The sequence below is a fragment of the Triturus cristatus genome, chromosome 5_1 (genome assembly GCF_964204655.1).
Source record: "Triturus cristatus chromosome 5_1, aTriCri1.1, whole genome shotgun sequence".
In the NCBI taxonomy this organism is placed as follows: domain Eukaryota; kingdom Metazoa; phylum Chordata; class Amphibia; order Caudata; family Salamandridae; genus Triturus; species Triturus cristatus.
This window is the reverse complement of record NC_140587.1, coordinates 772287934-772313108: the sequence shown is the minus strand read 5'-3', so window position 1 is coordinate 772313108 and position 25175 is coordinate 772287934. Positions and strand designations below refer to the sequence as shown.

Sequence of the window (25175 nt, the reverse complement as noted above, 5' to 3'; positions counted from 1 at the left end):
TCATCTAGAGAGGTCGAAAGTTTATTTTATTTGCAGTGATTGGTTCACTGCCTTCAGAAAGTTCATATTGGTTGCCTTCAGCAAGTCCCTACTTGATTGCAAGAAAATGGTAAAGAAATCTAGGGGCCATCTTTCTCATTTTGATGCTGTGGGATTGAAAGTCCCTGCATGGCCCTGCAGAACATGCCCACCTGCCCTGTGTCAGGGTCCCTCTACATTTTCGGTGTTATTTTTCTGTGTTCGCCCCAGTGAGCCTAACAATTATACAACCTCACTGAGGACCTCCCTGTTAAAATTGGTCCAAGGGCACAGAAAGTGAACATCTCCGAAAGTGTGACTACTGACCTCTCTAACACGGCCTTGTTTCATTGGTGGGGATGGCAGCATGGCTGTTTGTGAGAGGAGATGCTGCAGTCTTTCTCTTCTATATATGCTAACATGCCAATCACTGGTCACATTACATATCACATCAACTTCATTTATTGCATCACTTAAGCTGCAAACGTTTATACTTTTCTTTACCGCTGTTTGCTGACACTGGAAATATAGTCTTGTTTCTATAGGCATCCACTGCAATGACTTCTGTAAGTTACCTGAGGAATGAACAGACTGTGTCCTTAGTGATGCCACCTGTTACAGATTGTGTGAGATCAGTAATAGTGCATAGGGGGTATGCACCTCTGGGATCATAAGCATAATGTTCTTTCACACACACAACCTAAGATGGCTGCTAAAATGCATCTTCCCTTTTTCTTTCAAAAAGTTTACAACATTCTAAATTGGCGACTGACATTAGGTGATTCTGCACCCTATGTAAGATTGATTGGGGCAGGGACACACATGTACTCTATTCATACTCTTTAAAAAACGTACTGGTACGGGGTATCCATATGGGGGTGCTGAGCACAAGGTGTCTCTTTTTGCTGACAACCTGCTTTTGTCTTTGTCCTCGACTTCTCTTCCGGCAGTGGCTGGGCTTTTGAAGTCCTTTGAGTCCACTTCGGGCTATCGGATTAATCTTGTCAAATCTCATGCTCTTAATCTCACACTTTCACCCTCGGAGGTCCAGGGTTTACGGGGCTTGCTCCCGGGGCAATGGACAGATGAGTCAATTCGCTATCTGGGTCTTGACATGACTCCTAACCTTGCTTCTTGGTCCTCCTCTAATTGGCCTGGGTACCGGAAGTCCATCCGTGAGGAAATGCACCGCTGGGAGGGCCTCCCACTGGCGTGGCTAGGACGCCTTCATGCCGTCAAAATGTCCCTTCTCCCGAAGTTTCTTTATTTATTTCAGTCCCTTCCTACTCCCATCCCGCACGCTGACATTCTGGCTCTATAACGGGATTTTGCCAAATTCATCTGGGGGAAGTCCTGCCCCCGCTTCTCTAAGAAATTACTTATGCTACCCAGGTCTCGGAGTGGCCTGTCCCATCCCAAATTGTTGGACTATTACTGGGCTTGTCATCTCCGGTTTATATCGGAATGGATTGTCTCTGAAAGTGAAAAACACTGGTACCATATGGACCATGCGGTGGCATGTAGACCACTGTGGGTTCTGGCTTGGCTCCCACGCGGGGCGCGCCCATGCAGTGCCTACATAGCAACCCCAACAAGAACGTTTTGGGAAATATGGGATAAATTGGCTCTCTCCCGGGGCCTTACGACCTTCCCTTCCCCTAACACTCCGCTCAGACTCAACACTGCGTTCCCCCCTGCTTTGCAGCCTCAGAGCTTTGCGGCGTGGACTATAGAGGGCCGGCGAGTGCTCCAGGATTTCTTCCACGGGTTCTGCCCTCCGCTCTTTTGATCAATGCAAGCAATTCTTTCACCTCACAGATAGTGCGCGTCTGCAATATTGTCAATTTCATTACAAGACCGGAGGCTGCCATTATGCATTATCTTTTTAAAGCAACTTCAAGTACAGCCACTTTAAAGTTACATCATAAGTAAAACTTCTAGAACAAACAAGTGTATCCAGGCAACGGCTGCACAGAGATCAGCCTCTTTTAAATGCGGCTTCAAGTCAGATAAGTTGCCTTTTCACACATCTCATGTCCTTCATTGCTGTTTGTTATTGTTAGCTTACTTATTCATTATTAAGATTTCGTAATTTTTCTTTACTGCTTTGATACCGGCATCCATTTCTCTACATTACTTAAAAAAAAAAGGGGGAAAACCGACCCAATAGAATTTCTGATCCTTCGACCATCTCCCACTAAAGCAGATAATCGCGCTCTTCACCCCCTCTATGCTCTCTTTTGATTGCTTTCCTTTCCGTTTGTTTTGTCCTTTATGATTTGCCAGTATATGTCTTGCCAGTCACTTGCCAGTTTATTTATTTCTAACTTCCCATTACATGCGTACCCCCTAATTCCCCACTAACCTGGAGTGGTTTCAGGTCGCCTACCAGTGCCTTCCCTCGTCACCGCCATGACTTCGCACCCACTTTACAGCCCGCCGGACGCTCCCCGCACTCCGTCTCTTCCCTCCACACTGCTACCATCGTAACTTGCAACCAACATCGTTCTGATGTCATTCCGCCATCGCAGCTGTAACGTTCAAGCTGAGGGACGCGCTGCACCTTCGCCGTGTCTTCCGCTCCAGCGCTACCCTCTGCATAAATTAAATAAAATAAAAAAATAAAAATTAAAAAAGGGAGAAAGACAACGCGTTCGTCTCGTTGGCCCTCCATATTAGAGGAAAGTCGCTAGCAGCGACTCCCTTCTTTTTTAAGACGTCCTCTCCACACAATGCTGTTTCGTAGCAACTGCATTCCAACAGCTGATTACCGACGGTTGGCAGCTTCAAGTTCCTACTGGTCCTCATTTATTTTACAATCTAAACAATTATTTAGATATATTTTTGTCAAGATACACCTACCTTTTAATACCCTTTGATTATTATCAGTTTAAGTGACTCAAAAAAAAAAAAAGTAAGATGTCTGATTCTGATGATTCTCAGACCCTTACACCCGCTCCCTCTAACAAGGAAGAGCTCATCAAGCGATTGATTCATAAAGAAATACATTCCTGCATGAGGGAGACTACTGATAAGATTGTTGCAGGTAAGAGACCCCCTGCACTCCTCGGAGCGCAGTCTAATGAACCACCTAAAATTGGGGGTAAAAGAACCAAAAAATGCAACAACTTAGAAAATTAGGGCACTATGGGAGGTCAAAGCACCTCATTTATATTGGGAGGTCCATGCGCCTCAAGACCTGAAGGAGGACTAAGCTCCTCAAATGTTACGGGAGGCCTACGCGCCCCAAAAAAGACTACGTGCCAATAACGACACACCTCTTTTGGATGCCCTAAGCGGCTCACAATATCAAAGTGCCAATACAGACCCTCTCTGGCCTAACGAACCCTCTAATGAGTCAATTGACGAATATATACTTGACCTGGGTCAGATCGATGATGATATCGACCCTGAATTCACGGAGGAGGAACTTCCCTCCTCATCTAAAAAAATTATTCTTGATCCCCTTGGCGGGGAAATGTTTTCCCCTGACAACATACAACACCCTAGGAGCTCCCAGTGGTGGCCCCAAAATCACGTAGCTAAATTTATTAAGAGATGGATCAAACACCCATTGGAAAGAGAGGCAAGGAACATTCTTAAGGCAGAATGCCCACGTCCTGTCATCCAAGAGAAATATTGCCTTAATCCTAACCTAGACCCAGAATTTATTAAGTTCCTATTTAAATTGGGCAGAGACCCTAGAAAAGGTATTGAACGCTCCCTCAAAAGTTGCCAGGATCGCATGCTTGACATGCTTGGACCCTTATGCCGTATGATCGATCTAATTGAGGAGAGCTATATCAAGGGCACTCAACCTAACATTGACCTCCTACGGGGATGGAGTCAAAGGGCTCTTATCCTCCTGGGTAATGCCAACGCATCTCTCAATACTGAGAGGAGGAAAGTAGTCCTTTCTAAAATTGACCCTAAACTCTGCGATATGGCAGAGAAAGAATCCTCTTCTAATCCTAACGGATTATTCGGAGAGGATATGATTAAAGGTTTGGGCAAGTATGTAGCAACCTTTACGGCTCTGGATAAGGCGCAGGCCAACATGCGCAGAGTTTTCAACCCTAACGTTTTTGCAAGGGCCGGCAGAAGGGGTCGTTCTGCCGGCCGCTTCTTTCAAAGACCCTTTTCAAGATCAAGAGGCTTCGGACGAGGTTACCAACACAACTCCTCTTTCTTCCCTCAACGAGGTTGTTCCTTCCGTTCAAGAAACATCAGATCGAGAGGCACCAACAATCAAAATTCAGCAAGTAAGTACTCCTTCTCTTCTCCCTTCCTCTTTAACTCGAAAAGTAGGGGGTCGCCTAAAACTTTTCATTCAAGTTTGGGAGCAAATTACACACGACCTTTGGGTTTTAGAGACAGTACAAGGGTTCAGAATAGACTTCACGAAAAAACCCTCCCAGACCTCAACTCCCAAACTATTAAACTTGACACGAGAGCAACACTCTATTGTCGACGAGGAAATAACTTCAATGTTATCCAAAGGTGCAATTCTAGAAGTTCCTTGGGGTCGCAGGAATTTCGTAAACAATATCTTCCTTGTGGAAAAAAATGACAAAGGGTGGAGACCTGTAATAAACCTAAGAGAATTGAACAAGTATCTCACTTACAATCATTTCAAGATGGAAGGTATCCATCTCCTCAAGGACATGCTCTTAGAGAAAGACTGGCTAGTCAAATTAGATCTAAAAGACGCCTATTTCACCATTCCTATGGCAGAGGAATCCCAGTCCTTCCTTCAATTTGCTTGGAACAAGCATCTATACCAGTTTCAAGCCCTTCCCTTTGGCCTATCTTCGGCCCCGGGGTGCTTCACCAAAGTTATGAATGCAATTACCACGGTCCTACGGGAGAGAGGCGTCTGTCTCTTAATCTATCTAGACGACATTCTCATCATGTCTCAAGACAACTCTCAAATCCTGAAAGACTTTAAAACGACTGTGGATTTGATAGAAAGCACAGGGTTTATTATAAACTGGGAGAAATTCATCATGACTCCCTCCAGATCTCTAGAATTCCTAGGCTTCACGGTAGACACCGTGAAGTCTATGCTTTTACTTCCCCGAAAGAAAATATCCAAGATTCGCAAAGAGATACGCCACGTCCTAAAATCAAACCTCCTAACCTTAAGGGAACTAGCCAGACTTCTGGGCCTCCTCTCATCATCTATCCAAGCCATCCTTCCAGGCCCACTTCATTACCGAGCCCTTCAGAGACTCAAGGGGAGAGCTCTGCGTTCCGGTCTTTGGTACGGAGACAAAATTCACCTGGACCCAGAGGGCAGGGAGGAACTGACCTGGTGGCTGGAGAATTTAGACGCATGGAACGGGAAAGCCATTTTTGGGACTTCACCGGACCTCATCCTAGAATCGGATGCCAGCCTTCATGGTTGGGGTGCCGGTTTTCAGAATCAGAGCACCGGGGGTTTATGGTCCTATTCGGAGAGTTTACACCATATAAACTTCCTGGAGCCACCCGCCGGGCTCTATGCTCTAATGAGCTTCAAGGATTCCCTTCAAGGGAAGTCAGTCCTCCTCAAGATGGACAACATATCAGCTGTCGCTTACATAAATCGCCTAGGAGGAACAAGGTCCCCAGACCTATCCAACCTGGCCAAAGATTTATGGATGTTCTGCTTGAAACACCAAATCTCACTAAAAGCAGAATACCTTCCCGGCCTAAAAAATGGCTGTGCGGATTGGAATTCAAGGTTCCTCGTAGATCACACCGATTGGAAATTAAATTCAATTATATTCAACAATCTAGACCATGTTTGGGGTCCACTAGAAATAGACCTCTTCGCAAGCAGACTCACAACCCAACTTCCAAGATACTTCAGCTGGCTACCAGACCCCGGGGCTCTAGCAGTGAACGCCTTTCTCCAACATTGGAAAGACATTCGGAGATACGCCTTTCCCCCCTTCGCGATGATCCAACGTGTCCTTCAGAAGCTGAGGACAGAACGGTCATCAATAGTTCTGGTGACCCCCTTTTGGCCGTCCCAATCTTGGTTCCCAATAACATTGGAATTAGCTTACGAAACACCCTTTCTACTTCCAGCTTCTCCAGGCCTCCTAAAAGACAAACGATTTCGATCACCCCCTCATTCTGAATGGGACTTTGAACCTTCTTGCCTGGAAAGTGTCAGGCGAGCCAATGAAATCTCTGGACTTTCGGCGCAAGCTTCTTCTCTCCTCCAAGAATCTTGGGCACCTGGTACACACTATAGGTACAACGGAATCTGGAAAAGATGGGTTTGTTGGTGCCTGGAAAGGAACCTGGATTCCGTGGAGGCCCCTATTGGGCATGTAACCAATTTCCTGGTAGAACAATTTGAAAGAGGTCTTTCCTACAGATCCATTAACTGTTATAGATCTGCCATTTCCGCTGGACATTCCCTCCTTAATGGTCGAACTATTGGCAAAAACCCTATTTGTAGAATTATGAAAAGTATCCGACTTAAAAGACCTCCCAAACCTAAATATGACTCCCTTTGGGACGTTAGATTACTTCTTGATCTATTTTTTAATTGGCCGGATAATAACTTATTAAACAACAAATTTCTCTCGATCAAACTAGCTTCTCTCCTTTGTCTAATATCCTGCCGTAGAGTTTCGGACGTTAAAGCCTTAGAGATATCCAACAGATCCTATGATGCTTTCGGTGTCAGATTCGATATTTTCAAAAGAACTAAAACGATGTCTGATATGATTTTTTATCCTAGGTTTGACACTTGTAAAAAAATTATGTGTAGTGGATTGCATGAGAGAATATGACTTAAGAACGAATCCTCTTTGCACTATTGGCGTGACCTAACTCCTAATTTCATTTGTTAAACCCTTCAAACCTGTCTCTTCTTCTACAATAGCTAGATGGTTTAAACTAGCTATGCAATTGGCAGGCATCAATTTGTCTAGATTTCAAGCACATTCCTTAAGGGGAGCTATGGCTAGTCAGTCTTTTTGGAAAGGAGGAAAATTAGATGACATCCTCAAAGCAGCAGACTGGTCAAGCTCCTTTACCTTTGCAAAACATTACTGCAAACCTGTTGAACACATGTCAGATGTAATTCTGATTGACTACCAACATGCATAATGGCAGCCTCCGGTCTTGTAATGAAATTGCGATTCTCCTATTACCATGACCAGAGAATCTGGATTTCATTAAAGACACAGAGGTTGACATTATCCCAACCCTCCCTCCCGGGAGTGGATTTTAACATCTCTTTATTTATCATATGTATTGCTTTGATTTATTATATTATAACTCAATTTGCCTTTTTATTACCTAATGTGGATTATATTATCTTTAACCACTGTTTTTCTTACCCCTTCAAAGGGTGATAAGTACATTTCCTAACATTGTTTCCCTTTTCAGATAATTCGTCTTGATTGACTCTTCTTCATCATCCATTGTAACAGCAGCCGACACCTCCTTCCTCTATTCCATGGAGTGACCTTTTCTGCATAATGCCAGCTTCTGGACTTCGCTGCCTCTGAGGAACTGTTTCTTATGTTCCTGTGTTCAATGCATTTAAAAGAGGCTGATCTCTGTGCTGCCGTTGCCTAGATACACTTGTTTGTTCTAGAAGTTTTACTTATGATGTAACTTTAAAGTGGCTGTACTTGAAGTTGCATTAAAAAGATAATGCATAATGTCAGCCTCCGTGTCTTTAATGAAATCCAGATTCTCTGGTCATGGTAATAGGAGAATCGCAATTGCGCCACTGGCTATCTTCCCCAGTGTACTCTCAGGGGGTGACTCGTCAGCTCACTCCCTTCGAGACCCTGGTGCGTAGATTCGAGGGCTCTCGGGGCTTAATCTCTAAAACCTACTCTGTCCTTCAGCACTCTCGACAGCTCTCTCCTCATGGCTACCAGGTGCGCTGGGCTTCTGATTTGGCCGCTGACATCCCCCCGAAGGACTGGGATCGCTTCTGGACGGACATCCCTGAAGTATACCGTAGCATTTCCCAGCACGAATCGGCTTACAAACTAATGACCCGTTGGTACTACACCCCCACCCGCCTGCACCAGATGTTCCCGGACACTCCCCTAACATGCTGGCGCTGTCAGATGGATAAGGGGGACTTTCTCCACATTTGGTGGTCTTGCCCGAGCCTTCTCATGTTCTGGAAAGAGGTCATCAGCCATATTAAAGAGGTGGTGGGTTTCCCGCTCCCTTCTACTCCGTCCCTGGCGATTCTGGGCATTCGTCCTGGTGCATTGAAGGCCATGTCTACGTCCCTCTGGTATTTAATTCTTCACTTACTGGGAGCTGCATGACAGTCCATCGCCTCCTGCTGGAAGCGGCCCCACCCCCATCCCATTGCAGCGTGGTTTCTCTGACTGTGGGATGTCTTGCCCTTAGAGCTCCTTACAGCCCGTCTTACACACACAGACACACGCTATGACCGCATCTGGCGTCCACTTATACATTTTCTCACTAAAACGGAACATTCTCGCCTGATGGCCCCTCGACTGCAGGCCCTTCAACTATTTGACGATCCTCTGGAGCCCTTTGTGCGGGGCGAGAGACCGGCTACCCCGGAGTGACCTGTCTGTCTGACCGGACTGACCCCTGGGGCCTTCCGTCCTCTGGGCACCGCCCTATCCTTTCACTCTTCCCTCCCCCCCCCCCCCCCACTTCTAGGGCGCATCCACACCTGTCCTCTCTTCTCTTCTTCTCTTCTTTGGAGGGTTATCCACTCCACTGTTCTTTCCTTCTCTTTCGTCTTTCCTCTATCTCTGGCTCCTCTCTCTATCCTTTTTCTGTGTTATATTGATCTTGTTTTATACGTTGCAAAATGTGTTAATATTGTTGCAGTATATGTTATACCTTCCGGGAAGATAGAGACTCTAGACTTGTTTGGATTTGGTTAACCTTAACCACCTGGCGGGGGTTTTCTTTGAATATGTTGCTGCTGGACTTTAATACTAGACTATGAGACTTTCGCTTGGCCCACATTTGATGGTCCCTTTCATGGCTTCCCCTATGGGTGGGGTGAAGGCCCTTCTTCTTTTTATAGGGCCCCCTATACTCTGGGAAGGTGTTGAGCCTGCATTGCATTTGTACTCTTATCTCTACCTTGCTCAATTAGTCCTATTGTAGGGGTCTTGATCTGTTTGTTGCTCCTGTTCCCCACATTTGGTTTCTTCCCCACCCTGTCGCTTCTGATTCTGCGACATGTGTAAACCTTCCCTTTGCCTTTTTCTTCTTTTGGCTTTGTCTATATTCAATAAACAGATTTCAAACAAAACAAAAAAACTTACTGGATGACTACAATATCAGACATACGCTGCTATGTATGGAAAATCTTCTGAGGGCATATTTTTCCCATGCTTATCATTGTAAGAATGCACCCGGGCAACCTATGGTTAGGTTGCAAACATACGGGTTGTGATACTTGTGGGCTGAGAGTTAATAGATTCACGGCACTGCCATCACAGGGCCTAAGAGTTAAAAGTCACTAGTGTCACAGGTCCTAGGACAGAGCCGGCGCAGTATCATGGAGATTCGAGGCAGCAGTCTTAGGGCGCCACTATAGGTGTCGCCAGATTTGATCAGAAAGCCTCAGGCAGGTTCCTGTTTCTAGACAAATGGAATCGACAAATCAATAAATGCCATTGTGCCTGGAACCTCCAAAAATCTTTGCACTCAAGTTGTCCCGGACACAAGCGAATGACAATAACATTGAGCGTAAATAAAAGAGTGACAAGTTATGCACACACATGGTCTAGTAGCATAAAGTTATGAGGCTTCTGGCTCATATAAGGACTACAATCATCAATAAATCAGTGCAAGCTCTACAGATCACTGTGTGCAGTACAGGTCTAGCAGTGTACAGAAAACTACAGCCCCATCACAGGCAGTACTGATTCAGTGGTATTCAAAGCTAGTCATCTTCTGCAACAAGGAGGAAGTAAGACTTAGCTCCCCATGCCCTCCTTTACCCAGTTAGGAAGAGGACCACGCATGTAGAGGCCAATGCTCGGAGACTACTCAGCATTACCCCCCTGCTCTGTAAACAGAAGTTCTGTAACATGGCCTGCTCCCATTTCCACTTGTCACTTTGTGAACATGAAGAAAAACATACGGTTTCCGGATAGTAAGCCTAAAAGCATTTTTAGAAACAAGATACTCTAATCTCCCGCATGCTCTTGGAGCAACAATAATGAAAACAAAACAGTCTGGGAGCGAGAAAGTATCTGTTTTGTCTCCAAAATGTAATTTTCAGCCAGGAAACAAGCTGTGAACTCTCAAATAAAATGGGCCGGTTATATTTAGAGGCCTGGAAGTGCCCGATAAAATCAAGGCAAACCACCCTCCTACTTCTCTAGCCTTTAAATTCCTCCTCTCTCCACTCCCCCTGGAACCTTATTATTTTCACATCCACTTCCTTTTCCTCTGATCCCCTTCTCCTTTCAGCCAGTACGGTTCCCTCCAACTGACATGAAAAATCAACCCCAAAATGGGAATATGGCATGAATGTCAATTCACTGAAAGGGCAGCGGAAGTGACATCACACCCCATTTGACCGATACATTCACTCTCACACATATGCCTAAATGGTAGCACACAAAAACACATTCACACACACTCTCCCACATAAACACACTCTCACCTGCACGCATGCACACAACATACATTTAAAATCATGTTTTACGTACCTCAGATTTCAGGGAGAGTTATTTACATAATCTAGCTAATTGTACTCCATTTTTATTGCACTAATACTGAATAATATACTGTTATTTAAAAAATGACAAAAAACAAGGGGATTGGAGCCCCAACTGATGTTTCTAAGGAGGCGATGCCCCTGTGTTTGTGGCACTTATTTGGCAATTCTGAGTCCCGGAGTCTCAAATGCAATGTCAGGATTGCAAGGGGCAAGCTATGGGTAGCAACTTCGACCTCTAAATGACCTCCATGGAATATGGCGCATTTGAATTAACCAAGCCTCCAGGTCTTTAACCGTACTGAAGGAAGCCGATCCTGCAAACGACTCAGGACCCAATTCACAAAGTGAGTCTGAAATTTGCTTCGCTACGGTTAGTTGTAGTTTCGGATATCATTTCAGACTGTCTCTGAATTCACAAAAACTGGTGCAAATTTCCCAGGAATACTCACAGGAGTAAATATTTACACAGTCAGAAAGTGGATATTCCCTAATTCATAAATGTCCAGTGCATTTTATTCTCTTTTTGTACCTCCACAGAAAAACGTTTTTTCTAGGAGGGGAACCCTGTTCCCCGACACCCACGCCAATTTTAAGAGTGTTAAGACAGATTTGCACCATCCCAAAAAGAGTATATTTACAACTAGTTCTAGGATGACAAACTACCTACAAAAGATTTGCGAACATCTACAAACTTGTGAATCAGTGGATGTTCACAACTATTTGCAGGTTGTGTCCACTAAATCCTCTAATATAAGATGTATTCCCGTTTAAAATTAAGTGTTACTGGTGTAATTTTACATTGAAGTAAATCTGTTTGAGTAGAAATTCTTGTTTTGTGAGTCACATGAATTTCAGAACCACTAAAAGGTGCAAATAGATTGGTGAATATATAAGTTACTGTGACAGTTCAGATTCTCATATCAGAATGAGTCATATGTTTGTTGCCAGTGAGTGACTTTTGTAACAACCCTGGATGAGCTGGGCTTCTGTTAGAGGTTTCAACTACAACACCCTTCTGTTTTTGTCTGGCTAGGCACAAAACACTGTAAACACTATGAACTTCTCAGGTCTGGAACAACTTAAAGCAGTAAAACAAAGAAAGAGATGAATAGTGACACTGTCTCATTAACAAAACCCTAATGGGGGAAGGAATCCCTTTTTAGGACGAATGCCCCGACTCACCATAGGTGACATGCTTCATCATTTGGGCTTTCTCCTCTCAGTGGGATAACCTAGTCCCACTGAGGGCTACAACCACCTCACTCAGAGGTGGGAGCTCAGGGATGTTTTAAGTTATGTCAGTGAGGTGGTTGTAGCCCTCAGTGGGACTAGGTTATCCCACTGAGAGGAGAAAGCCCACACGATGAAGCATGTCACCTATGGTGAGTGAGGGCATTCGTCCTAAAAAGGGATTCCTTCCCCCATTAGGGTTTTGTTAATGAGACACAGTGTCACTATTCATCTCTTTCTTTGTTTTACTGCTTTAAGTTGTTCCAGAACCGAGAAGTTCATAGTGTTTACAGTGTATGTTCATAGGGGTACAACTTCTTGCAGGTCTTTAAATATTTATACCCATGGACCCCCCTTCAAAGTTTTTGGTGTGTTATAGGCACAAAACAACCACGTGAACCCTCCCTAGCAAGCTAGGGAGGGTGCTGCATCTTATTTATCTATTTATTTGAGAAGTTTTATATTGCAAGAATTTGACCTGTCAGGGTATCAGAGCGCTATACAGAGAAGCAGACATGTTAAACAAGTATAGATGTAAATAGTGAATACAGTACATATAAGAGGTTCAGCACACAAAATGAGAAAAAGAATAACAAGAAACAGGGTAGATTTAAAGTAGCAAAATTGCATAGCAGAATGGGAGTCCATGGATATATACACGAAATAATAGTCATTTTCAGTGGCTTCAGGTCTATTATTGAAGGCCATTATTCAGGAGTAACCTTTTGGCTTCTTTTTTTTGACTGAGGAAGCAGAGGCACCTCATCATTTCATGCAACAGTGCATGGAAGATCTAGATCTATCTCGACATTCCCAACAGATCAATATCTGGCTGGCCACAAGACACAACCACCTTGGCATGTAGTCGATATGCTTAATCGCCATGAGAGATGTGCCAGGGGTTTGGTGCTGTTGAGTTGAGGCAGCCATTGAACTCTCCTTTGCAGACTGTGGTCAAGCCACAGTTCTCACTTAGACAAGTTGCAAGCAAATTGCCTGCTAGAGCAGTAGCCATGTTGAGCAATGAGCTGAGTGAGAATGTGACGGTCCAGGCTCAATGTGGGAGTGCAGGGCGGATATATAGACGTGGAGGCTGAATATATTGTCTGATAATAGATGTTTTATTGTCAACAATCGCAGTTTTAGGCTTTACAATAGGGTTGGTACGTTCTTCCTCTGGGTTGGTCTTCTCTCTCTTGGCTTGATAGTATCCTGACGCTTGATCTGCGCCTTCTTCTTCAGGGCCGGCGTGCAGGGTGTGGTGTGCTGGCTCCTCCGTTGTGTTAACTTCACCCGGAGGCTCGCCAAGAGGGAAGAATTGGAGGCCGTCAGTATTACTGCGACACCGTAAATAACCCGTCACCTACACCCAGTAGTGTCTACGGAATACAGTCGGTGACCATAGGCGTGTTTCATCCAGGGGGGGGTAAAGAAGCCACTACTGGGGAAACGTGGCTAATCTCAGGGATTGGGGTGAGGGTGAATAAAAACAAATAGTGCAGTAACGGTGCTCAGGGTTCGGGGTTGAGGGTCAACGAAAACAAATAGTGCAATAACAGTGGTCAGGGCTCAGCGTCTCTCTGAGAGGAACTCTGTGGTGCCCGTGCGTACATTAACCCTTATCCCCTCCCTCCTCCATTGGTGATAATAACCCTCCTTCCCCAGGTCCCGTGTCACTCACCGGCTTCGCCACAACTCTCCAGAGTTGCGGCCGCTCTTCAGCTTCCTCCTGTGGACGCCACCACTCTTCCGTCCAGTGGTCGTCTGTCTCCTCTTCCTCTTCTCCGCTATGGTTGCCGTCCTCTCGCCCGGTGTTCTGCTCCACGTCCTGCTGCACTTCCAGGCTGGTCTCCTCCTCCTCGTCTCCGTTAGGGTCGCCGTTCTCTCGCCCAGCGTTCTACTCCGCGTCCTGCTGTGCTTCCGGGCCCTCACAATGCCTTCTTCTTCCACATGTCAACGAAGACCCTTCCTCCTGGGTTTGCCTCTCTTTTACTGGTGAGGCTGTAGCGTTTCCGGGGTCGACTCCTCCCCTCTCCGCCTCCGGACCGTGCTGTAGGGAAACAGGACAGGTGGGTGCGTCTTTTCCCCGGGTCGGGTGATGCCTGTATCTGCCCTCACAGTTCCGTTTTTTATTTGCGAGGGATCCTGGTCGCTATAGTTCCGGGTTGGTGAGAACCCCGGAGATCACCCTATCACACTCAACCACCTGCATTTTTTCTGATGCCTCTGTCTGTGCAGGAAAAATGCTTTTAAGAGGCAACTATGCAGCACTAACATACACTTTATCTCACTCATGCAACCCTTCCTTTAAGGTCCAACCTAATTATACCCTCATTGCTAATAAGATTTTTTCTGTATTAAATGTTCATCCAGCCAAGAGAATGCATTTGAATAGAAAGGTCGAATTGGTCCAGCAGATTCTCAAAACTGGTGATTTCAGCACAGGAAGGTCAACTAGGAAGGACTGAGAGAATAATAACGAGCCAAGAGCAAGCTAATGGAGGCAGACGGGACAAGGTTGATCTCATCGGGGGCCTCACCCCTGGACAGCTGACTCCTAATCCCCCCCCCTCCCTCGGCAACAGTAGTTTCCCTGTGGCTCAGAAGCATTTGTGACCCTCCCCTCCAGCTACTCCATGCCCTTCCTCTCAGTCCCCCTCCAAGTTCCCAACTCTACTGTTTGATATACGCTTCAACTCTGTTCGATGGAGTCATGTTAGGCCCCAAGATTTCGGCCCATACCAATTCACATCTCTCTGCTGACATTTACGTAGCACCAGACTTACCCATCTCACATATCTACACTGTCCCACCTTTGCCCTCCCTGCCCTTAGGTAGAATACCCCCTCAAATCGCAACCGGACGCACCAGTACCTACAAGGGCCACTGATATTTTATAGCCTGGAGGAACCTATGGTTTGGTATTGGTTTTGTGATTATCTGTACTGCTCTTATCTCGTTTGTACTTTGAAGCGTAAGCTAACCACGGAGGACAACTAAATACAACTTTCAGCTGATCTCGTGCTTACAATCATTAATTTCCAACCAATCAAGCACTAACATTGCAAAATTAAAAAAAGTGCCCATATTGAGAGATTCAAAGGCGAATGCCTTAAAATCAGTCATCCACAATTGTGTTGTCACCACCATCTTTAAAACGTCAAGCAACGAGCTGTGGCAAGTGCTGACAGACAAGTTTTTGCCTTGTTGGTGCAACAAGGTTGGACAAGCCTTACTCCATGAGTGACAGTAAGATGCCTAGGAGACATCAAATCCCCAAACAGAACCATACACGAGTCTGTATGTTTATTGGATATTTAAAAAGCAACCAATCAGTTGCCCTCCAGAGAAGGGACTATGGAAATACGATATAACACAAACTTAGTTCTTTCAACTGAAGGCCTATCCTAAGATAAAGACACTTACAGCCAAGTGTCACCTAAATTGACCGTTTTTGTACTTTGAATATTTTGGCATATGGCCTACATAGTGGTTATTTTATTTCCTCTCCATATATGAAATGTAAAGGAAATGATTAGATAATCTGAGATGAGAAGAGCGTTCTGTGGCTCCGCCTGTTTTATGTGCTATAGGTTATTTTTTTAAATTCGTATTCTGTAATTGTGATCATACAGGCTTTGATGTTTTCTGGAGCACGTCTCATAAAAATCTAAATTTACAATTTTGAAACTCCAAGAACTAATGTCCACAACGAGTCTGGTTCCTAAGTGTCTCTTGGTTAAACGAAGGTATCATCATCAGCACTACACCAAAGGCTTTTCTCCATACAAAAGGTAATTTCCTACACATGTGTACCATCAAGAAATATATATTGGCAGAGTTGTTCTCTTATGTTGATTTCTTACCAGTCTTGACAATGCCCTGGAACCTGCATAAATGATGCCAACAAACAACCCAGAGGAAGGGAGCCATGAACGAATTTCAGACCTGAAATAGAATAAAAAATAATTTAACGTTGATCACTCAGCACTCTATGTGCCATGCAACAATATGTTCTTCATTCAACCGTATGATATACATCAGAATTGTGCATGGTTTTCTTATGGTTTCACATGGGACATTGCACGCAAAGATTGAGATTTGTTGTCTGCCCTCCAAATGGAAGTGGGTTTGGGTGCACACTCTCTCAGGGCTTGGCCTCATCAGAAATCTTGTGCATGAGGCCAGGGGAGCTATCCTTAGGATGGGAAGAAAAAACCCAAGTACTAAAAGCTTTATACTTGCAGGACAATGCCAGTGTGTTACGGTGGAAATGGACGAGATATGAGTGCAAGAGTCTAACGTCAAGATATAGTGCTATGTGTGGAAAAAGCTAAAATTCTGTCTTATCTAAACCTGTGACTCCGTAGTGAAATAAAATGGGATTGTTAATTTTGTAAACAGTTGTCCTGTACTGCACTAGCCCTATAAAATGGACAACCTAAGAAGTCAGACAGTAGCGCTGCCAGTATGAAGGAATGAGTCTGCTATGACATGTATACATGTGCCTCACATTGGAAAAATCGCAAGTACCTCTGTTAGTAGTACTGCGCTTCTTAGCATTTCCTTTTTTTTTTATTAGGTGGCCAACACTGAACACAGTCACCGAAATACTAGTTTACCAATAAATAAACATATGGGTTTTAATCACAATGTCCTGATTCCAATGCTCCTTAAGGAGTGCATTGTCAGTTCTCTAGTTCAACATTCAGCTCAGCTCACCATATGCCCTGCTTTTCAAAGTCTGGGTATGTTTCAGATTACTAAACGTTTTGTGAGGAGCATATTGACAGAGGCATTCCCCTTGAAACGTATTTATTAAACAATGATCAAAATAATTGACTCCAAAAAATGCTGTTGATTTGATATATTGAGCTTCAAAATGCAGTCAGTGCTCTGAAGATTCAGTTTATAAACCTTAGAAACTTCAGTAGCCCACACGTTTTTGTGATTTTTTTTTTGCTTGCTTCTTCAGGACCACATAGACATTACATTCAACTTCAATAAGAAATTAAAATATTGCTCTACTGAACAAAGAACTCTTCAGTTAAACTAAAGATTATGAATAAGATGTAAAACACTGTTTGCATTTTTCGTTTCATATTTTAACCGAAAAATTAGCCTGTGCGGTTTTATAATCTTACAGGGAGTCTTTTGTCACTTATCACATAAAACGTACTTATTAGACACCTACTTTTCTTTTACAAATGCTTTAATTCTACAACATAATGCACCATGCTTACATTTACAGTCACAATCATAAACGAAAATTATAACACTTCTCTATAGTGGTTTATGTAGAAAAGATAGATTATTCGGTTTTTCTCAGTATTGAAACATAATTTCTAGATCCCCTGTTAATTTGTTTATGGCTTTGTTTCTAGAGTATCTAAAATTGAAATAGATTCACTGTAAATCTCAAATCAAATACATTTAAAAGGAAAACTGCTATTGACATATCTAGCACCACTACCTTACTTCAGGGAAACAGCTGTGTGCCTCAATCTATAGTATGATCAGAACACTAGTCAATAAAAAGGCCGCTCAATGTATATTAATTAACTCATCCACAATGGTGCCTACAGCATGCGAACGGCATCTTGCTCTTTGAACTGAATTACAATGAAAGTTTGGTGCTGCCATTTATATATATTTACAATCCAAAATTCTTAATATACTCTATGATCCTAATTGCAATGAACATAATGCCATGTGCAACAATAACTACGTTTATTATTCAACAATACTAGCCAAATTAAATTTCATTTTTAGTTTTACCATATTTTTTACCGGTTTGTCAAGACAATATATTGTTTTTGTCTTTTCTGTGGAGAAAATGCTGTACAGTATGCATTTATGCAAGTAAAACTACATAATCAAACATTTTAGTAGATTAACTTTGGCTGAGCCAGCCTGATTCAAACCCCTCGAATGATCATTGGTCCAATATAGAGGCACACAACTCAATACCACCAGGAATTTCACTACGGGGACACTCTCAAATACTACATATGGTTAAAGGTTGAGTGCACATTTTTTACAATATCGTTCTATCACTGTTGAAATCGGCAAACTCTGTACTGATATCTTATTAGTTACGAAAATAAGAAAAATAATGGAAAGATTGGTAAACTTGGAGATTCATACCCCCTAGAGAAATTGGGTTAAAAATCGAAAAGGTTAGCTGTATTTCCCTGAACTAAGTATTTTCTGTATACACCACTCCAGCTCAGAGTACAATAATGTGAAATTTCTAATTGCATGGATATAGATTCTGTATAACTTTAGTCAAATAAACATACTTGTAGTTCAGAATCTAAATTCAAACCCATCTCTACCACCTTTAGTTTATGTATTCAAAATGCTTCAAATCACCTCAGTTTCAATTCTAAGTTGCCTCCTCTAAGGTGGTGATGTACATTTATTTGCTACCATGTTGCGCATTTAAAGGTAAAATTAGGGTATAAACACCAAAAAAGACAGGCATGAAAGGACCTCAGATGGGCAGCATCCCAACTTTAATGCCACAAGACAATGTGGGAAGAAAATCAATTAAGGTCAAAAAGCATTCGTTTTGCATTGGGGTTATTTTATAACCCACAATAATTCATTAAATATAATGTGAATACAAAAAGAATTACCAATCAATCCTCAATATACATAGAACACAGAGAAGGACTGTCAACTTAAATCAATATGGCTTCTTCAGAACAATATACCGAAAGGATACATTATAAGTGTAGGGCAAAGTGCCCTTTTTGCTTCTAGTTCAATTTAGCTTTCATAATTCAAGAATGTACCTGTTAATGGTCATATAATTATCAGCGTAGAGAATAAAGAAAACAGGTAAGATAACTCAACAGCTTGAATCAATTGATTATTTCATTGACAAAAATGTACATGTAAATACTAGAACTACAAAGGGCAAATAGAAGTAGAAAACTAGAAAAAGTGTGAATATTCTTGGCATCAGTGGCTGTGAAGTTGATGTCCATCTATTCCACAAATCCTTTCCAATCCAGAATACCTCCACATGTACTCAAAATGTTGCTCCAGAAAGTGTAAACACTAGATAAAACTTGAGTGAGTTAAAATGTTAGATCTTGGTCACAGTTAATTAGATATCAAAAGGCAATTTTTCACAGTCCTGCCTATACATCTTACAGTAATCGGCCCACATTTCTTCTAGTTTCAAAACTGTTATAATAAGCAATTAAGGGGACATCAACTATAAGGCCTTAGTCTATGGTGAGCATGGCATTTCCTAAGTACCTCTGGAGGGCATGCATATTTTGCATCTAGTGTGTCTGCAAACTTGTGCAGCTCAAGGAAACTTTCCTAGTCTGCGTTATTTTCTTTACTTCACAACTGACTGCTCCCACTGTTATGCTCCAAGAAAGGCTAGACTCATTCCTTCAGAATACCACCAGCACGTCCACTAACCAACCCTCTCCATTTCATTAGGAATTTATTATGCCTGAGCTACTCTACACAGAGACAAAACACCTGTTTCACAAATTTTGTCCACGCTTACGTCAGAATTACACATGTAAATGAAGACGGCTTGGCATGCTGAATCCAACCCTGAATCACAAAGGTGCGATTGGCATACTTTGAATGCGGAGAGTAATTTACAAGTATCATCACTGTTGCACGCATGCAGATTTTTTTAAGACATAACATCTAAGGAAAGAGTAGTGAGTGTTATTAGGAAAGTGGCAACGGAGTGGCTTACAGAAATGAGGTGAGCACCTAAAGAGTTTCTGTAATAGAGTCCAAACACTGGATATGAGGGTTAATCAGGTGAAGCTTTAATAATCAACCCCATACATCGGAGACTTGAGCCAACTGACTCAATCAGAACTTCACACGCTCCATGCTGGAACATGGAACCAAGCGATATCACACTTCTTCCTCTTTACAATTCGAAATATAATTAAAGTAGAAATAACAAATACATTTCTAATATATTATAATACAAACACAAAAATACTAAACTCAACAATAAAAAAATACAAAAATTAACATCTTACAAAATCTTTGAGATAAACTGGAATTTTGCAAGATCTGACGCTTTTGCGTATGGGTTTCAAACACTCCTTTTGCGAAGAAGAACCCTTTGAACTTTCTATTCCACCTACATCACCACATCTTGACTTAACATGAACTACACGGCTATGATTACAGATGCGACCATCATTTGTTTTCACAGCATTCTTGAACAACTTCACCACAGTCTTTTCATCCGTGAAATTAGACCAGCTTAGACAGCCCACAGGCGCTTTAATTTTAACTTCGTCTCCCACTTTGAATTCAACTGTCTTAGCCCATTTATGAGAGTCAACATAAATCTTTCTTTTCCTTTCCAAAGCCAATTCTTTATTTCTCCACTGACCAATGTCATTATCTTTAAGTCCTTTATCCAAAATCATCCAGCCAGGACAGATGATGGTATTGGCAGATCTACCTTTGATTAACTCAAAAGGGGTCTTCCCTGTTGAGGAGTGAGGCGTTAACCTGTAAACTGTAATCCTTTTTTGCAATTCATCTCTCCAATTCAAACTGTTGACCCTTGCCAGTTGTATACTTTCCTTCAAGGTTTTGTTCAACCTTACTATTGCACCATTGGTCTCGGGATGATAAAGAGAGGTCTTTTCATGTTTAATCCCACACCTTGCTAAATATTCCTCCATTTCACGAGAATAAAATTGCGGACCATTGTCCGATAACAAAGAACTTGGAAAGCTTTCTCGCTTGAAAATTGCTTCTAGAAACTTAATTACAGACTGATGGTATTAAGCGCTTTACAAATTCAAATTAACAATAAATTAACAAATTAACAATTAACTGAGTAGTGATGTCTCGCACTGATCTCACTTCAATCCAACGTGAGTACAGATCAAGTAAAACTAATAAATACGGAGTCTGATGTTCACCATGAAGAGGTCCAACAATATCAACGGCTATTTCATCCCAAGGACACATGGGTAATCTCCTACAAACCATGGGAGAATGTCTGGGCTTGAGAATCTTGTCACTCAAGTAACAGGGAACAAAATCACGCACTGCTCGTTCCACCATGAGATCCAGACTAGGCCACCAAAAATCTTGTCTAATATGTTCTTTTGTTTTACAAATACCCATGTGTCCTTCATGAGCCATTTTTACAATGTTGTCTCTCAGACTCACCGGAGGAACCAACCTCGTCCCTCTAGTTAGAATGTCACACACCAACGACCAAGGTTTCTCAAGTTTGTTCCCTTTATCTTGTGAAATCATATCCATCACTCTCAACATTTCAATGTCCTTCTTTACCTCTTCCTTCCATTCATCTTCTTTAATGACTCCTAAAGTGAGTTCACACACTTTCACATCAAACTCGCCCTCCAGATCATCATCTCTCTTTACATCTTGACATTCCACAGTGTCTACCAAACGTGAGAGACAATCTGCCGAAACATTTGTTGCTCCCGGAATATACTCCATAACAAAATCAAACTCCTGAAGTGAAATCACCCATCTCCTGATCCTAGAAGAGATTGACTCCAAACCCTTGTTCTCAAAAATCTCTTTAAGGAGTTTGTGATCAGACCTGACAATGAATTATGTACCCCAAACAAATTTCTTGCTTTTATTCAATGCCCAGAAGATGGCAAGTGCCTCTTTCTCGATGACTGAATAGTTAACCTCAGCACCTCTTAGACATCTTGAGGCACATGCGACCAAACACTCGAGTATCTCTCTTCTGGATCAGCAAGGCACCTAGCCCTTTCTTACTAGCATCTGTTACAATGTATGTCAAATCACCAGGTTTGAATGCCTGTAAATCAGGAGCACTTTTAAGATCCACCTCATCCCACACAAACTCAGTTTTTTTGCACCGCAAACTTCTTAGATGGCAAGTTTTATCCGCAAAATTCCTTATAAACTTGCTGTAAAACTCAGCCATTCCCAAGAATGATGCCAGCTCTTCCTTCGCACACGGTTCCTTAAGCTTAGCAATTGTATCTACCAACTCTTTCTTCGGTTTTACACCACTCCCAGATATGTGGTGACCAAGATAATCTACCTCAGTCACTCCAAATCTACATTTGTCAAAACGTAGAGTCAGGCCAGCTCTTATTAATCTCTCTAACACTTTCTCTACTCTCCCATCATGTTCTTCAATACTCTTACCATAAATCAAAAGATCGTCCTGATAACACCTGACACCTGAAATTCCTTTGACCACATCACTTCAATTCAATTCAAAAACTTTATTCGATCATATATTAATGATCATAAAAGTACATACATACATTAGTATAAAAACATGAGGATTCAGCAAATTTTAAATTAATCACATATCATAAAAGTGGTGCTTTTCCTCATACATATCGATTTTAAAATATATACAGCAGTAAAATAACAAATGTCCTGTGAATTAAGTCCAAATAAAAGCCCCATGGCTGAAACAATATTAAAAACTTTATATTTTTTAAAAAGTGGTTTCAGGTATACTTTTCGAAGATGGAGATAGAGAGGGCATAACAATAAAAAATGCTCCGTACTTTGTTTAGTAGTCCCATCACACGGGCAGGGGGCAGTAGTATAAGTCTTCATTACAGGATACGCAACAAGCAAATGAGCAGTTCCCATCCGAAGTCTTGTCAACACAAATTGATGGGAACGAATATTAACCAATTTAAGGTATCCTGGGGGCCCCATTTCTTCCTTATTATATTTGTCATAAAAAACATGTGAGGAGAACTGGACAGTAGCTGCATTACGCTTCATCTTGCTAACCCTCAAAAATTCTTGTTTAATCTCAATCTTCGTGATATCTAAAACACAAGAAGGGTTATCACAAACCCTAAGATTAAAAAGATCATCAAATATTCGAATAATATAGTTAAGCCACGGGATACGGGAACGTTTATCCAAGTGTAGACAATCGGAGATTATCTTTCTTGTAAAGCCAGTCTGTTCCTTCGACCAAATAGATCTCCATACTAACAGGGGTCTTAATCTAATCAGGTCAGATAGATGTTCCAGACCAGACTCTTGATGGATCAGCTTTGTTGAGGAAGAAGATGGCAAACAAAGGAGTTTTTTGATAAATTTGTTCTCCTCTACCTGGAGCATGTTATTGTTACAATGGCCCCACACTCCTGAACCATATAGGGCCAGAGCAACACATTTATGACGATATAAATATAACATGTCTAGTATCCGTCTAGAGCCTAGTTTGGATGCAAACCTAAATAGGCCAAAAGAGCACTTAGCCATCTTGGCTCTAACATTTAACATTTCAGAGGTCCACATCCCTCCACTATTAAAAGTGATACCCAAATAACAAAATTTGTCCACCACTGTTATAGTTTGATCCATAACTGTAAAGGGCCTTAGGTTCTTAATTTTCTTCCCACAGGGCATTATAAAAGTTTTTGAATTATTAATTTTTAATTTTCTCCCCTTAATAAAATCTGCAAATTTATTCATTAATTTTTGCAGCCCTAAAGGGGTTTGGGAGAGCAGAACCGCGTCATCCGCATAGAGCAAAATTGGGATGGGCAAGCCATCAGCAGTCGGTGCATCTGCACTTATGGAGCGTAGTTCCGTCTCAATTGCATTAATAAAAAGGGAGAAAAGAAGGGGTGCAAGAACACATCCCTGCCTAATACCTGATCCTATTTTAACACTGGGGGTACACTCCCCCAATTGTCCATATCGTATCTTGGCTGTCAAATTCCTATACAGTTGGGCCAGGAAATAAATAATATCTTGAGGTGCACCCATGTCCAACAAGGTTGACCATAGAAGACCATGGTCAACCAAGTCAAAGGCACTTGACAGATCGGCAAAACAAAGAAACAACGAGCCTTGTTTGGCTCGTGTGTATTTACATATAATAAGGTCTAGGTTAATGCACTGTTCTATAGTGCCCAACCCCTTGCGAAATCCACATCACTTATAATCCTCTGAAACACTGAGGCAGCTGAAACTAATACGAAAGGAATCCTTAAAAACGTAAATGCTCCCATAGGAGTAATGAAAGCAGTAAGCTCCTGTGAAATCTTATCTAGGGGCACCTGGTGATAAGCTAAAGCTAAGTCCAGAGTACTGAAATAACAAGCACCATCCAATGTCGACACCATCTCATCTATATTCGGTAGCAGAAATTTGTCTACAACAACTTCTTTATTGAGCGCACTTAGATCCACACAGACGAATCTCATTGTTACTCTTTCTAGCCACAACTATGGGAGCCAACCACTCTGTCGCTTCCACAAGCTCAATCACACCGGAATCAACTAATCTGTCAATTTCTTTTTGTACAGACTCTTGCACACTCAGTGGAATCCTCCTCACTTTTGCTGCAATAGGCTTTGCACCTAACTTCAATTTAATCCTGTGACTATATCTCTTCAAACGTCCCAACGTATTCTTGAATAATTCTCCATACTTCTTCACATTCCTGTTCTCAACATTCTCTATAGACTGCACCAGTACAGTAGGGTTACCATTGGGATCGAGAATAATGCCAAGACGTGCTTGGTGTGTCCAACTCAGTAAGTTATCACCCTTCTCTGCTACATAGATCTTAGCATTAGTAAATCTCTCATTGCACTCCACACAAGTCTGAAAGTAACCCAACATTCTTATCAGAGTTCCCCCATAACCTGTTGGTCTTACATCAGTTTTCAGTAATTTTACTTTGTTTATGAAATTTCTCTCAAAGACATCTTTAGAAATAAATGTAAGATGAGAGCAAGTGTCAAACTTCATTTTTATCTTTACATCTCCTATCTTGACCCACTCTGAAGGATGTTCCAGACCACACACCTCATTCACCTGAAAACTGACTTCTTTCAATTCATTTCTGCCATCTCTTTTGTTGCGAAACTGACAGTTCTTTGAGAAGGGACCCCTTTTCCCACAACAGTTACAAACCACACTGAGAGCAGAACAAAAACTAGAATTAGCTTTGTGACCAACTTTTCCGCAGCGATAACAAGTTCCATGAAAGATCATAACATTTCTTTTTGCTTCTTCCCCACTCTTATTTCTTTTCTCTTCCTCCCCATTCTTCTTAATGTCTGTGTCAGACTTATATACTGCATGACACACAACCTCTTCTACTTTTTCTGGAGTAATAGTAGATTTCCCCACCTTGCTCAATTCACTCACACATTTTAACATGTGCTCAACTCTTTTTGCAATTACCATCACTTCATTCAAAGGTGGTTCG

The 25175-nt window shown here is 42.2% G+C and overlaps 1 protein-coding gene across 7 annotated transcripts in view; it reads right to left on the bottom strand.

The window, feature by feature from the left end:
- Positions 1-25175, bottom strand: part of SLC35D4 (solute carrier family 35 member D4) — a 642891-nt gene that overhangs the window by 456982 nt on the left and 160734 nt on the right. For 6 of the 7 annotated variants that reach the window (XM_085605764.1, XM_085605763.1, XM_085605761.1 and 3 more), the window contains one exon: positions 15811-15892. The exons of the other annotated variant lie outside the window; for it this stretch is intronic. In XM_085605764.1, the coding sequence (XP_085461890.1) occupies positions 15811-15892 (82 nt within the window). The remainder of the gene's footprint in view (positions 1-15810; positions 15893-25175) is intronic. 7 annotated transcript variants of the gene reach the window in all.